Here is a 15846-nt window from a genome sequence, read left to right as displayed (position 1 = left end):
CGGTCGCTATGTACACATAGAACACACGTACACGCATGCACAACAAGGCCGCGACTTACCGCTTTTCGCGTACGTGTGTGTCCGCCGCGATACTTTTTATACAATTTGCTACGATTTTATCTCGCGAAACTTACGGTATAACTTTCACAGACACATCACGGAAATGGGTTTATCTAAAATCTGTATCTGTAATAGAGGATTTCAATAAAGCGGTAACCTGTAATAACAAATCGGGAAGCTACGTTAATTTTATTTTTCAATTTTACAAGAGATGAGAAATAACTGCGTTTATATGAAACATATTTTGCAGCAGTATCGATTTCCACGATGTTATCGAAAATACGCGAATTATACATAATTAAATCGGGAAAGGGTTTGACATCATTTGCGGAATGTCGTTTTTCCGAGCGATCAGAAGCTTCGAAAGTTCCGTTGTATACAGAGGAACGAGTGCCAGTTAAATTCCGTACGTAGCAAATACCGAGTCTATCTCTCGACTGCAGCAGTTTTCGATCTTCCGCCGCTAAAAGTGACCGTTTGCTCGATTCCATTAAAAGTGGATGAACGGGGAAACAGAGGGATAGAGCAAAAATAGGAAAGAGGTCGTTCGCGAAGGAGGTCCATCCTCGCTGCAACCGTACTATCGATTCGATCCGATTGGTCAGCAATTCAAAACGCAATACAGATAAAGCTCACGGGAGACATAACAATGCCAATGTGCAATTTGTTCAATTTAATTGTCCGCGTAATTTAGTCGCTGCATTCATTTTGCTTTATTTTTCGGCGACGTACTCGACTCGCTCAACCATAATTCAAAATGATTTTTGCAACTGTTCCTTCTTTAGTCACTTTTAAAATGTAACAACGATATCTAAGTCCTTTTCCAATTATGCGCAAGCAAAAAACAAATTATTTATGCATGATCAAAGAATTTTTAAACATGTGAATAATCAAAATCACTAATATCAAATTAATTTTGGTTTAGTTTGAATAGGTCGAAATTAAGCTGATAAATGCATATACATTGGCTGCAATTGTAAACGTATCTAGCACAGGTTATTAACCTATTATATTCCAATAATTGATTTATCATAGCTGACTGTTGGCTGAAAATATATGTCGCAAATACAGCGGGATATATTCTTTATAAATTTCGAATCGATCGGAGATTTAATTTTGCGATATTTTTGACGTAACGAATTAGAAAGAGAGAAGAGAGAGAGAGAGAGAGAGAGAGAGAGAGAGAGAGAGAGAGAGAGAGAGAGAGAGAGAGAGAGAGAGAGAGAGAGAGAGAGAGACAGAGAGCACGTGCCCGAAAACATATCGAACATTTGGGGATTTAATTTGCTTCGCTCGCTGATATTTATTTATTTGAAATTCTATCTCGTCCTTGTTATCTTCGCCTCGTGAATAAATCATTTCCGGCGAAAGGATAAAAAGAATAGCACAGGAAGCCGATGAATGTGATTTCGACTGAAACGATAAGAGAAAAATACGCGAGAGATGTAGGGGCACGTTGTCAAGGTGGGAGTAATAGCTCGGCTCGAAAAATATTGGAAAAGCTTGCACGTGCCCGTGCCACTCGCTCGCTCTTTCCTGAGAGACTCGCGCGGCTGGGTTGCACGCGAACCAGCGAATGTACACAAAGATTAAACGCCGGTGAAAATTAGATTGCGAAAAGCGAGGCATGCCGCCGTTGCATCCCGCGAAATGAATGTCGGACCACTTTTAAAGAGAGAGAGACGAGAAGTTAGAATACAGGGCAGGGTGCGAGGGGAGGAGGTGGGAGGGGGGAAACGCGCTGGTAGAAATGAAAATAGTAATGTACGGCAAAGACTTTCAGGATGGTTCTCGCGTATCCTCTCGCGCGAGTTATCCGCGTTGCAATTCCAGACGCAACGCGCGGGAAAGTGTTTCCCGTCCCGCAATAAAGTCATTTGCGAAAGGTCAGAGTGCAAACGCAATCGGGGGATGCGGATGACCGGGTCGTGAAACATTTCGCAATAAAGAGCGTCAATATTGAAAGCGTGTCGCGCGATTACTCGACACTCGAAAAAATAGATTCCATCGTGTCAGCGCTCAGTATAACGCTCGCGACCGCGACTTTTCGCGCGAGTCGATCGCAATCCGTAACATAAAAATGCGCGACGGCAATATCTCATACTTAAAGTTTATAGCTATTCGGCACGGGCTCAGATAACTTCGAGAAAAAGTTTCGCTCCCGGTGTCGGCATTACATTTTATAGCCCGCCACGTCGTAATTGAAAAAGTAGCCGATAACGGAGCAATCTGCATGCGATTTGAATAACATTACGCGTTACTGACTATCGAACGTATTATAAAATCGATTCGAGGCTGGCGAATGTGTGCGCAAACGATGCTTCGCGTGACATCATATATATATATATATATATATATATATATATATAATAAATATATGTATATATATAAAAGAAGCTTCTTGAAAGCCATCTCGGCGGCAATTAATATATTCGTAGAATTTTTCGATTGATCAAAAGGAAAACGCGGTGACTATTCGGTCGGTCGGGGCCGCGCGCGTAGGTAATGCTTCAATCAATTTCGACACGTGGTAAATCCCCGAACGGTGTGCCCGCGCGAGCAATACTATCATTAATTAATATCAAAATATGGCCATATTAAAGCCGTGATTTTCAACGAAGATCCGCGCGGGCGCATCGGAAAATGCGCGGCCACCGTAGGAATATTACTGAAAATACGTGGCAATTACATTAACGCGCTCCCCGCGGGCTGTCGAGGCCGAGTTTTGGTGAGCGAATCGCGAAACAAATACGGGATGCGTTTAAACGGATTCTGATATACGCTTGGCCCCTAAATAACATGGGAATGTGAGCGTGCGTGCGCGCGCGCGTGCGCACGCGCTCACCCAACGCGGTGTACGCAGGGCTCATTTATGGAAAGCTGGAGGGGGGATGAAAGAGGGGTGGTAATTACGGATCGGGAGTCATTTTGGGCTCGCCGGTACCGAATTCGAAAGAGGACGGACCTCCACGACGGCTCGCTCGAATTTCGTGCTGTCCGTGATGCTCGTCGGGTCGATACGCCGTGTGTGCAATTTCCGATGCAGCATCGATGTCATCTCGCTCCCACTCGCTTAGCGTTGATTGTAAACGCGGCTATTTATACATATACATGTTGTATATATATATATATATATATATACACAAAACACACACACACAGACGAGTTTACATCAACGGACAGTGATATCCACGGGAGTGAATGATATCCGCACAAAACGTGCAGGGAAGAAAAAGAGTAGAGGGATGCACTCGATAGACAAATATCTATACACGAACGCAGATTTATTGTAGATAATTTTGCCGGTCTTATTCGCATTTTGCTATTGAAATCCAGGCTGTCGCTCCATCTGACTCCATGTGCATACAATCGCGTTACCCTCTCTCGCGCATTCGGCCGTACGGCAAATATTAATTTAATTTAAATGAGTTTTTATCCACGCTCTTCCGCGCGCTGATGCACATTACACATTTCAAATCCAGCCGAGATAGGCCGGGCGCGGGCGTAAGGGCGAGCTTGTGTCTCATTGCTGGAATACGATGTGTTAACAACGCCGAGTGGAATCTGGCCGGGTTAAAATAATGAAAATTTCACCGACGCACGCGCGGCTGCATCGACGTAATACGAGAAAACATGCACGCTCATTTGCGCAAACATTAAATGAAACAAATATAATTAAACTGAAATTTATATGAAATAAAATGAGAATATGATATCAATATTTTTTCCACGCTTGACACTCGCCCGTCTTTGACTTTATATTTTTAGATAAGCATGTTACTAATTCTACTTGACATTTTCAAGACGCGTAATTTTTTTTTCTTTCTTTTTTGAGAGAAAAGAAAATTGAACGCGAATGAAGAGATTTAACGGCTTCAAAACCGAACGTGATATACTTTACAATTCGCCGATTATCGTTTAGCCAAGATAGATCTTAATTCCAATAATAGAAACAGCAATTTATTTTATATCGTGCACGTATTATCTGAGAGATAAGAAATGAAATCGAACACGATTGCCAGGATTCCGAGAACTGGATCAAACTAATAATACCCCGACCTCGTCTATTCTTATTGTGCGATTCGGGGCTATCATTCTATTAACGGTATAAAATACATACATCACATTAAACATTTCGTACTTCACTTCGTGAAGTAAATACTTAATATCCCGTGAATATTTAATATTTTCAATCGCTTTTCTAAGTTGACACGACTCTAAAGAGATTACTTTGGCCTGATTACAGTTAAACATCATCCAATTAATTCTGATCATTTTCACGATTTTAATATAATACAGCACGTAATCGCGATACTTTTCGGTTGAATCGCGTCATTTTTCTTTGACGCAGATCGCACAGTTAACGAAGGGCCGATCGCTCTCGCGGTTCCGCGCCTGACGTCGGACGGTCGGAAAAATTGCAATTTATTCTCCTTTGGAATTAAAGCGTCCATTACGGTGGAGCTTCGTATCCACCAGTAACGCCGGGCCCGGTTACTCCTCTATCCATCGCCTAACGTCGCCGGCACTCTAAAACCCCTTTCCGCCCGGCACTTCCGTTACCACCTCGTCCGTTCTTTCCTCCGCGATAAAGTTACGCTGTTGAAAGGAGCGGACGGGGGAACCAACTCCGTCGACGCCGGGCGCGATTTGTCAACCGGGGGATTATCCGTTTTCCGCGTTCCTTTAATGAGATAAACAACGGTGGCAGAGAGGCGCCAAGCGACGAAGGAGGGAGGAAAGAATAATTTCCACGGCGACACGAGTCGACACGACGGAAGATTCGTTACCCTTCCCGCGCGCTCGGCGCCTTCTTAATTTATTCACTCGTTCCTCTCATCCCTCTGAAAGAAAGAGAGAGAGAGAGAGAGAGAGAGAGAGAGAGAGAGAGAGAGAGAGAGAGAGAAAGAGGGGTGAATACAGTCCACGAGTTTCGATACGACTTGCCTCGACGAAGCATCACTAGCGATAACATCGCCAACAATGCGAGTGTCATTGTTTGTCACAGCGATGATTTTATTATTTAAATTTTTCTTAATGCAGCGGTCTCCCTATATCTCCGGTGTATTTTATTAAACGGACTTAAGTTTGAGAAATTCCGATTTCCGTGATATCCCAATGTATCGGATAATTATGTTTTGTCGTGGTCGAATGCTGACTAAATGGAATTCGGCGAGAGAATCGGACACGCCGGGATCGAATCGCGACTCCCAAATTCCTCGATAGCCGGGGGCGGGGGGTGCATCGTGGGGATGCACGCTTTCGTACGCGCTCAGCACGAAGTCACACGGGATGGCGCAACAACGGGCCGTTTCGATACGTATGCAAAGCGAATGTGTTTAACCAACTTCTCGTCGAGAATTTCCATTAGTCGGGGGTGAGGTACGACAGCCCCGTGGAGCGGAAACTCGCACGCGGAAGGAGCGGCGGATCGGGGGGAAGGGGAGAGCGATACAGGCTTGTTTTCGAGATACCAAGCCGTCGAATGATTTCGAATCAACGCGTCTGGTAGCGCGTATAATTCAATTTGAATATGTATACGAGGCCTGCGGCGCGAACGGGCCGCGCGCGCGCGCATCCGCGTTCCCATCGGGGTTCGCGTAATTCCCGCGTGCATACACAGCGGGTTGTACTCCTCGCTATCTCTCCTCCTCCCTCCCTCTCTCTCATTCTCCCGTTCATGTAATATAGATACTACCTCCGCTCCTTCTCGTCCCACACCCCGCCGCACCTCATTGCCGCCGATCTTTTCTTTTCTATCTTATGTACTTCGCCACCTTTTCTGTCTCCCGCGTGCGCATTCGTCACATCCATCGGGAATGGATCATCGGGATGGATTATCGAGCACGTTCGCCAGGATACTTTAATCTCTCCCGCGCGCACGATAGCACAAGCTCGCACGTCGGAGATATTTCTATAATGCGCGACGCGCCTCGAATTTTTTTATCCTCTCGCGCTCGCTTCTCGAGGAAGCTTTCAGGCAGCGTCACGAGGGATTTCTTTACGAGCGGCATGATGCTGATGGCGGCGTCGGACGGAACGGCAGGAGGGCGTACAACCCCCGTGTCGGACGACCGTTTCTCTCTCTTTCATCGAGAAAGAGAGAGAGGGAGGGAGAGAGAGAGAGAGAGAGAGAGAGAGAGAGAGAGAGAGAGAGAAAGAGAGAGGATAAGTCTGGGGGGGTTGGTAGGCGTACGATGTCGAAGGCCTGCGCTGAATTTATGCAGATGTATGCCGGCAATATTCTAAATAAGTAGGTAGGTACATCCTTTCCGCAGCCGTCCCTCGCCGCACCAGATCCACCACCGGCGAATCCGACCAACCAAACGCGATCATCCACCGTCGTCTTCGGCTCATTGTAAAATCGCAGTGACGGCGAGGGCGACGGTGTCTCTCCGGATGTTCTCGAAGGCTTCCCCGGCGACGTCTTCGGCGCAATTAACGTTTCTTAGCCGCGCTTGCGTTTCTCCGAGTGTCTCAGCGACGACGACGACGACGACGACGACGACGACGACGACGACGAGGAAGCTTCTTGCGGCCAGAGAGAACAATCGAAGTCCCAGCGGGAGAATCCCCTCAATTCCCCTTCAAACTTGTGAATATTCACGAGGTCCTGCCGCGCGCGTTCGAGGTCTTTCTTGAATTATCTAATCCCAAAACAACTCCTTTCTAACATGATAAATATGTTCATCTAAAACTCAGAAATTTTATTCGTGTCTTTTTGTCAACGAATACAAAAACTGAATCTCGACTATTTGTTAGACTCGCTTCTTTGAAGTAATATTTTGAATTGCTTAAATTGATGATTATATCGTTAATCTTAAAATGCCAATTTGTTAATATTTAGAGGACGATGATGTTTATTTTTTAAATTTCACGGTTCTTTCTTGAGTAAGATTTATTATAATTCATTGTATTCCTTATCTTAAAATATAAAACCATTTCAACGGCATTATATTGATTTCCCATTTTCTAAAGATACAACTAAAAATATACATTTACATGTAATTCTCGACTATTAATAAATTAACATGATCTATAAAGCAACTATATAAATAAGCTCTAAAAGTAAATGCAAATAATTTGGAAATTATAAGATTTTGCAACGGAAGACAAATCTTTAGAAATAACCGTAAAATTTTACACGATTATTATTAGATCTTTATCTCATTACAAGCTGCATTTTTTAATTTTACCTTATTGCGCACTTTGTTATTAATTTAAGAAAATATATACTATAAAAAGATAATGAAAAAACATAATAATTATAAAATTTCTCAAATTACCAATATTAATTTCATTACGCCACTTTCTCGCGCTTGATTCTACATCAAATAAATTTATTTTCATCGCTGTATAACCATTCTATTTCTTTAACCCAATCGTCGTTCAGAAACTCATAGACGATGTACTTAACGGCGTCGAGGGTCGAGGAGGATGAAGGGTAATGCCTCGGCGAATTTCAGCGGTCGAGTGCACTCTTGCCGAACGATGAGAGGGCAAGGACGACTTTCAATTTACGCAAGAACTACCGCCGTCACGTATGCGCATAGATTAGTAGGTCGCCCTTGCGACGTAGCGCCCTAATCAGCACTTGGCGTTTTAACGCGGTTAATTGCGCTTCAATTAGCCGGGGGGGGGGGGGGGATCGTGCCTCCTCTCTCATCCCTTCCAACTTGGGTGGGACTTTCTTGCTGCCGCCGTTGCTCGCGCGAGTAACGCGGAGGAACTTTCGCGATCGTCGGGCCGTAGCGTGCAATTAGGTGCAAAGACCCGTGCATTAAGAAGACCGGCAAGAACCGTTAAAAGACATTGCCGGCAGAAGATTAGTCGACGATAACGTCGGAGTTACATTGCCGTTAAAGCGGCGCATTAGCGTAATGCTCGAGTGTATTATTTTTCTCCCGGAAAAGACGATATCTCGCTCTCCCTCCTTCCCCTTCCCCTCCCTCTCTCTCTCTCTCTCTCTCTCTCTCTCTCTCTCTCTCTCTCTCTCTCCCGCTTCTCGTTATGCGTGCGCGCGTTTACTCCAATCGGCGACTATTACGCAAGTGCCTCGCAAGCGAAAAGGATAGACTCTGCCTCGTAAGGTAAGACGCGAGAAAATTATAACGTAATCGTTTCATCGCACGCAACACACGTTAGAGGCAAAGGAGGATCGAAACGTGTATCACCTACTCTCGAAATTCTTGCCTTTTCGTGCCGGCTGGCGGCGGACCCGCGTCGCTATCGGCCGCGAAATAAATCACAGAATCAATTCTGATACATACCGGGTGGCGCCATAAATAAAAGTGCGGGGGCGCCAGAGATACCGCGCCGTAGATCGCGATGTCTGTTACGTATAATGGGGATGGAGGCCGGGCAGGGGGTGAGGCGACGGAAACAAATGACAGCGCATAAGCGGGTGGAAACACTCGAAAGTCGGTTGCCGCGACACGGGCCGACACGGTGGTCGCGCGGAATTTGAAATTCAAAGCGCCCGGGGAAAGCCGGCCGATAACCGAGGGAAAGGGAGACAGATAGGCGAGAGACGAAGAACGAACGCGGGCCGCACGGCCGCGGAACCAGGGGCAAAAATACACATTAGCGGATTTGAAATTTAGATAGACCGGCTGTGACCCTCATCCACCCCCCCCTCCCCTCTGAAATTGAGCGATCCTCGCGAAAACAGGCCGATTTGCGGGCAGCGGGAGCTCGTGCTGCCCCTACACGCTGCGCGTGTCTCGCGAAACGCCTGATTCCGAGGCCTGATCGATGTTACGTGCGCGAGGTCCACTTCTTCTGACCTCGTTCACCCTCATCGTGCACGGAGCGGTGTATTTTTGCCAACGAGTCGCCGCACGGTCCGCATTCATTCCACGTTGATCTACATTGAGCGCGAGCGCGAGGCGGCGCCCTAAATGCTAGCCGTGCCGTGGATAACATCGGGCATCCCCCGGCGCTCGCCACCCCCAGTACGAGCGTACTTGTTTGTACTTACTTGTCATGTACGTGATGTAGTGCGAGTCGCTGATGTTTCCTGAAAGAAGCTCGTTGAGTCAAGTCGTACGTAACGTCCCGGCGACGTATCGCGCGAGCCCAGACATGGCGCGCGTGCCTTTCCGTTATACGGGTTACGAACACCATGATACCTCGTTTACCTCGTCATTATCTCGATGTACTGACTCGTGAAAGTGCATCGATGAGGACGTGCACGTTTCGGTTCCACGAACGACACAGTCGAGGCTTCTCGGATTTTTTTTTTAGAAATTAGATAGCACGCCTCTATTTTTAGAAATTAGATAATCGCCTCTATTTTTTCGCTACTATAATTTATTAGTTTGCAACGGAAATTAATCACATGTATTCGCACATTGATTTCTCCGCGAAGACACATATCTAAACTCATATAGATAAGATTAATAACACGTAAGTTAAGAATCTCGCCCCAATTTTTGCGTTTACCGCTATAAGTATACGTATCTGATCAAGTTCAACAATAGGGGTAAGGAGTATACGCGGAGCTTTCGATATCCCTCTCAAATTTCATCGCCATACCACGTCGACTTCGGAGCCATGAAGGTACGTCATCGACACGCGACTTGCATCCCTCGATAACACAGTCGCGCTCTCGAGAGCCATGTCGATCTCCTCCGACTTGGAATATTCGCGTGTGTGAAAGCATCGGGGCATGGCACGAACCCTCGGGAGGCCACGAAAAGGGATCGTGGGGCGAGAGACGATCAATGGGTGGTAGGGATGTTTGGTGGTTTGCGAGGGGCTTGGTCGCTGGCTGTCGTGAAAGCTCTCGGAAAAGCGTGAAAGCGCGAAATACGTTTCGCATGCATTCCCGTTCGAGGAACATAACCGTCGCCGTCGATGGTGATCGTGATATTTTTATGCTCGATGTTTAGTATTCATTCTTGTATGATCGTCCAACGTTACCTCGTGTTCGCGCGAATAAATGAATCGTTAATGGCGCGCTTTAAAATTCAAAGTATCCGCGCGCTGCGAGGAATTAAGCGAAAAATTATATCTTGCCAAAATTATACGGCAGAATTGTACAATTTATTTTTATTCTTGAAATTCTAGTCCTATTATTCTATTATTCAGTTATATTGTACCGAATTAAGGATTGTATTTAAAATAGAGATTCGATAACAGAATTTTATTACTAAATCCTATCCAGATTAAATCTATATTCTAAATATACATTTTAATTATTATTATCTCGCTTTTCAAACGTAATTTCTGATTCTTTATTATAAAATGTAAAAAACGTAATAATAATCATAATATTAAAAATACTGCGGTTATACCGTTGTAACGTTTATATTTTTCAAAAATCCAATATTAATCCCGTTCGTTTAATCGTGCTCTTGCGCACTCATCGTTCCTTAATTCGCGTTATAAAATTTATCTGCTTTGCTTCGGTCGGCCACAGACCCACCGCCGCGAGACGTAATAATATTCAAAGACATATATAATCCACTCTGCAGCACCACTTTTCGTAATAACGCAAACGCGTTCCTCCATGCGTGAAGCTTTTCCGTAGACAAACAGGCGGATGCATCCCGAGATACGCAATCGTGATGTCGCCATTTCGGCGCGGCACGTCAACCAAACCACTGTTATTCCGTCTTGTTTGCCGAGCTCTCGTCGACGATACGTCGCGTCGTCTCTCATCGTCGAAGAGAATTCCCACGAACAGAACGGAATATTAATTTGGCGAGATTGTGCGAGAGAAGGTATCGGGGCACGCCTGCCTCTTCTCTCAGACGAGTCCCCGGTGGATGTAAATTAACTTTGAGAAACAATCTTGTCGTTAACTTGGCGTATAATAACGCGGGCGTGGTATCGCTGTGCTCCTGCCCTTTCGCACCCTTCGCTGCCGCCGGAATGCCTTCATCTTTCGCAGGAATATGACAGCCCGATCGGGATCCCCCCACCCCCCTTCTGCCCTCATCGATGTCGCGAAAAGTATTTAGGGGACATATTTTATCGCGCGTCTTTCGGTTGTTCGTGATAGAATGCCGTCTCCAAAATAATAATCCTCGGCCATCTTCCGTCCCCCTCCCGCTTGATCCCGAAAGTTTATATCTCGCGATTATTTATAACAGTCACTACAGAGAGGCGGCAAATTACGTGCTCGCGCGCGCGTTTTCCCCGATTTTACGCGCTCGCTTTAATGGCACTCATTAAATTTGCAGCTCTTAATAATCGCGGCAACGACGACGACGACGACTTGTTTTCCCGATAAGGAGCCATTACGTCCATTTTATATTCGCGAGATGTAAATAAGTTTGCGCAAAGGGGGTTGGGCGGAATTATGCGCCCGAGTAATGTGTCAGTGTATCGGTGACGGGCTCTCATAACCGTATTGCGCAAGATTATTTTCTCGGTCGTAAAAAGTTACGTGCCACGGGCCTTATACGGGCTCGTGCGACAGGCACGGATGTGAGACACGAAAATTACCGCCGGCCCCATGGGAGCTTTTACGATGAGAATCAGGTGCGCCAAACCGAGCCTAGCTGATGAGTCGTTCTTTTTCATCACGTTCAAGTAGCCCTTTGCTTCTTTTCAACGCGATGCTAAAAAGGAGAAATTGTACGCGTATACAGACATTACGCTTGTTACGTTAATCCGACGAGAATTAAATGCGCGTTAGTTAATTTAGAAAAAAAAAAAGTATTTCGTATGCTCAGAATTTTGCGAACGTACGATATTTCCGCCAGGGCGTAGCGGAAAGAGCATGGAATCGAATTGAACAATGGAATTCATCGTCGAGAATTCGAAAGTGGCCGGGTGTATAAATGCATTTTATAATTAGTTCCCCTACCGCGGGCTAACGTTAAATTAACGTCAGAGGCTCTCGGCGTCATGACGAAGTTGCCGTGCACGATAACTTGCGAGCGCGATACGTCATACCGCTGGCGGAGGAAATCCATGCGGGCCGGCATAATGCGAATCTATAACTCAACTCATGCATCTCGTTATCGCGAATTGGTGTGCGCCGTCTCATCGAACCTCGATGACAAGGGTCTCCCTGTGCCGCTCGAGCTCCCCTGGCATATCTATTCATCAAAAACAGAAAAAAAAATATCGTACCAGCTCAAAACAAACGTTTGGTTTGCAAACGACAGTTTCAAACTCGTTTTTTATGTTCCTTTTATTAGTGTTTATTCTGCAGCACGAGCGGGACAAGTTTATCTGATAGATATAACGATCGTAAGTGAAGATTGCCCGACCTAATAATCATGCGTAAATACACACGATGCCGGAAAATGCTGACGGATTGTTCCGCAAAAATACATAGGTAGAAAAAATAAAGCTGACGAAAGAAACGCGCATTCGATATATATATATATATATATATATATATATATATATATATATTTAAATAGGGTCCCACCGTATTTGCGCCATTATCATGGATCGAGTACGATGCCATATCGGCATCGTGTGTGCTCGACGATCCGTATATAACTGACCTATTTACGTGGCCGCGGCCATGGCGCCGAGATACGTATCGCGATCACGTGTGTACGCTAGCTCGATCGTATTTTCATGCAGGCCCAGGATCATGCGAGCCCCGGTCGTGCGCCCCGCGTACAAAAGTGAGTTACCACCCTCCCCCTGCGAGGAGTAAGAAGGGTGGTGACTCACCTCGAAGAGACGCGCGATCGTTTCCGACACGTAGATATAGAAAGCGGCTACTTAGAAAATGGCGAAGACGAGACAGGAGCTGAGGATCGGTTATTAAAATTTCGTGTCCGCGCCGGAGATTCCGCAAATTCTGACACCATCAACGGTAGCATTCCGCTGCGGATTCATAGGTACGTATATGTGTGTGTATACATATGTGTGTGTGCGTGTGTACGGGCGCGATTTTTATTATCACTCATTCCGCGCAGTCCCTTCTTCGTCGGCATTCCGGACTGTCAGACCGCGCATTCACGCCGTCGAATTCCTACGGAACTGCATCGGCGGGGGTGGGATATCTATCTTAATGGAGGCAAGACGTCTCGTCGTCGCTCGTGCCGGCGGAACTCAATATAAACGGCGGAGGGAAGAATTTTATGGCGCATCACACTCAACACTCGCTAAATCGCGGCTTATTGCGATATTATACGCGGAATAGTTCGCGCCGCCGACGTGAAGTGAATCGCCTCGTTCAATTTCACCATTACGAAACTACAATCAGTTAGTTCCAAACGCTTAAAATCTTTCGTTTTGGATTCGAAGCATCCGGCGATTTTCAGGGGAACGAAGAACGATGTGAGAAATGCAAAATGTAAAAGTGCAAAACGGCAGTGTAAAACGCAAAGTGTAAAACGGCTGGAATCTCAAAGGTGCAATGAGCCGGCCAAATTAATTCGGCAATGTCCTCGACCGCTTGCCACCGCGCAATCGTGTTTAATGACCGACATTCTGATTTCGCGTGTGCAGTTTGTAGGATCGGTTTCTCACGGGACTATAGTGATGTATAACGTTGGCAAGCGCGGTGAGACCACGAATCTGCCCATGTGAATTTGCCTATTGCGTTCAATACTTCTTAAACTACACGACAGTTTTGGTAGGCTATTCGGTAACCTCAGTAATCCCAAGGGGATGGAACGTTAAAGCGCATAAAAAACGCTCTATATCATGCCTGCGTGGACTGCAGAAGAAGAAAGTTTGAGAGAAAAAAATAAAAATTTTAATTTGATCTCAAAAATCAATACATTTTATCTTATTTTATAAAAATAACAAAAAAAAAAAAAATAAAAAAATAAAAGAAGAAAAAAAAACATCAATGATCCTTAGTAAACAGCGATATAAAAAGATTGATCAAAACATTTTTATAATTGTTCTTTGTAATTTGTTATTGTAGTCACTTAGCGACGTAATAAAAAGTAATGAGAGGAAAATTGTTCTCGCATTCAACTAGATTGTGAGATATAGTTATAACATTACCAGCGAAAACTGATAACATGGTGGTATATATAACGCGGCACGTATTTCCTTCGTTCCCCTTAATTTCATTGGCAATATTCAGATCTTCACGAGTTCCTGAAATCCCATCTATCCTATATACCATCCTCCTCCCTACCTCTCTTTCTCGCTCTCTCGCAATTGCTGTGCCGAAGTTTCAAATTAATTGACGTTAAACCTGCTTCGTGGCGCTTCGGATATGATGATACGCGATCAATATAGACCAATATACCGCGAATGCATCATGCGAGATAGCTTGTTTGTCAGCTCATTCATAACACCCGGGCTTATAGACTCACGCGCATTTATATTTATCCTGTGACAGATTTAAAGTCTCGAAAGCTCTAAGCGGAAAATAGAGAGTATTTAGAAATTACACGATGCGCGATGCTTGCACGATAACTGTACAAAACAGCTAATTTTATTATAAAAATATTTTTCATACTAATAAACAATTAACGGCACTGACATGTTTGCAGAGATAATATTATTTATATTCATAGTTACTATCTTTGTTGGATTAAAATAATAATTGTAAATAATTGTTAAAAATAATGTATTGGGTTTCCTGGATAGCAGCAATCGCATAAATTGCTTATCGTTAGCCACTACATTTACCATTTGCGAGAATATACAGCTAATAATGAAATAACGGTTATCTGGCCTAAATGTTCGATATTTCGAGGTACCGTAATTTTTGTCAAGGGTGAATTTCGTTCGGGATTCTGTCGACGACGTCTTCGGGGCATGTCCGAATATTGGTCGGTGAAACAGTTGGTTCAAATTCGGTGGATGAGACAAGGACGGACCGATTTCAATTGTCGTCACCGACGTCGTAGACGTCGACGTCCTTGTCGGCAGTTCCGCGCTTCGAATGGGCCATCCTCGCTATCCTGGGCCACTAAGAGGGTGGAATTGATTAAATAATTGGCCCCTTAGATCGGTCGGCAGTTTCTGAAATGAATACGTTGGCACCTCGCCAAATCCCAGCTTGAGCTCCCGAGGAACGCAGGGAAGAAGGGGATGAAACCACCAATCCGGACAAAGTGCCGCGAGGACAGTAGATGGCTTAATAATGGTTTCGATTGGGAATGGGAAATCTGCTTGTCACATCGGTTATTAGTTTCGAGAAGTTAGCACCTTTCCGGCCGTGCCTATGCCATCGTATGCGTCAAGTTTCTAATCTACTGGCGACAGCTCGATAAAACTGGCCATGGAATATCGATTAGTGGAAAATGCAATTCTGAAATAGAAAGAGAGACAAACATGTATGTGATATAGAATTCCATTTTCCACTTAATGTTATTGGTTTTCCAATAAACTCGCGATTTCAAATTTGTGTACACGCGAAATGTCGAACTTTTTCTCTATTTTTCCCTAGTAATTGCACGCGAACCCAAGAGAAAACCCGTATCGAGAAATCTTACTATTCTTGACCAAACTTTTCTCACAATGTGGCTATCCGAGACAAAATATTTTTTCTCAAAATAAAATGTATTTCTTCGGAAAGAGGACGCATGGGGAGAGGAATCGAGCGCGATAGTAATCGATAAAATTGCAACTCGCGAGTATGTTGTACATTTGCAGGTAGTGCGATACTTATTTCATTTTCTTTTTTATGAAACTGAATCACGTCTGATCGATCAGATAATGCTAATGCGACCTACTGGTACAAGCCTGTAATTTTATTTTGCCGGCAACTTTGTTAGGAGTACTAGCCACCGCTGGTGGTTCGGTATTCCTTGACGTGTTAAAGACCTCAGACTTCGCGTGATATCCTTTCCAGGAACGCGTTCCAGATGATAATGGGGGGGGGGGGGGGGAGTATGTGAT

The 15846-nt window shown here is 44.9% G+C and overlaps 1 protein-coding gene across 9 annotated transcripts in view; it reads right to left on the bottom strand.

Moving 5' to 3' along the window:
* Lar (tyrosine-protein phosphatase Lar) overlaps positions 1–15846 on the bottom strand; it is a 382209-nt gene that overhangs the window by 119925 nt on the left and 246438 nt on the right. For 8 of the 9 annotated variants that reach the window (XM_089071364.1, XM_089071370.1, XM_089071368.1 and 5 more), the window contains one exon: positions 9041–9079. The exons of the other annotated variant lie outside the window; for it this stretch is intronic. In XM_089071364.1, the coding sequence (XP_088927490.1) occupies positions 9041–9079 (39 nt within the window). The remainder of the gene's footprint in view (positions 1–9040; positions 9080–15846) is intronic. 9 annotated transcript variants of the gene reach the window in all.

This window comes from Pogonomyrmex barbatus, unplaced genomic scaffold (assembly GCF_055798465.1).
Source record: "Pogonomyrmex barbatus isolate J1 unplaced genomic scaffold, ASM5579846v1 scaffold12, whole genome shotgun sequence".
Taxonomy (NCBI): Eukaryota; Metazoa; Arthropoda; class Insecta; order Hymenoptera; family Formicidae; genus Pogonomyrmex; species Pogonomyrmex barbatus.
The sequence above is the reverse complement of the archived record's forward strand: the minus strand, read 5'-3'. Positions and strand labels throughout refer to the sequence as shown.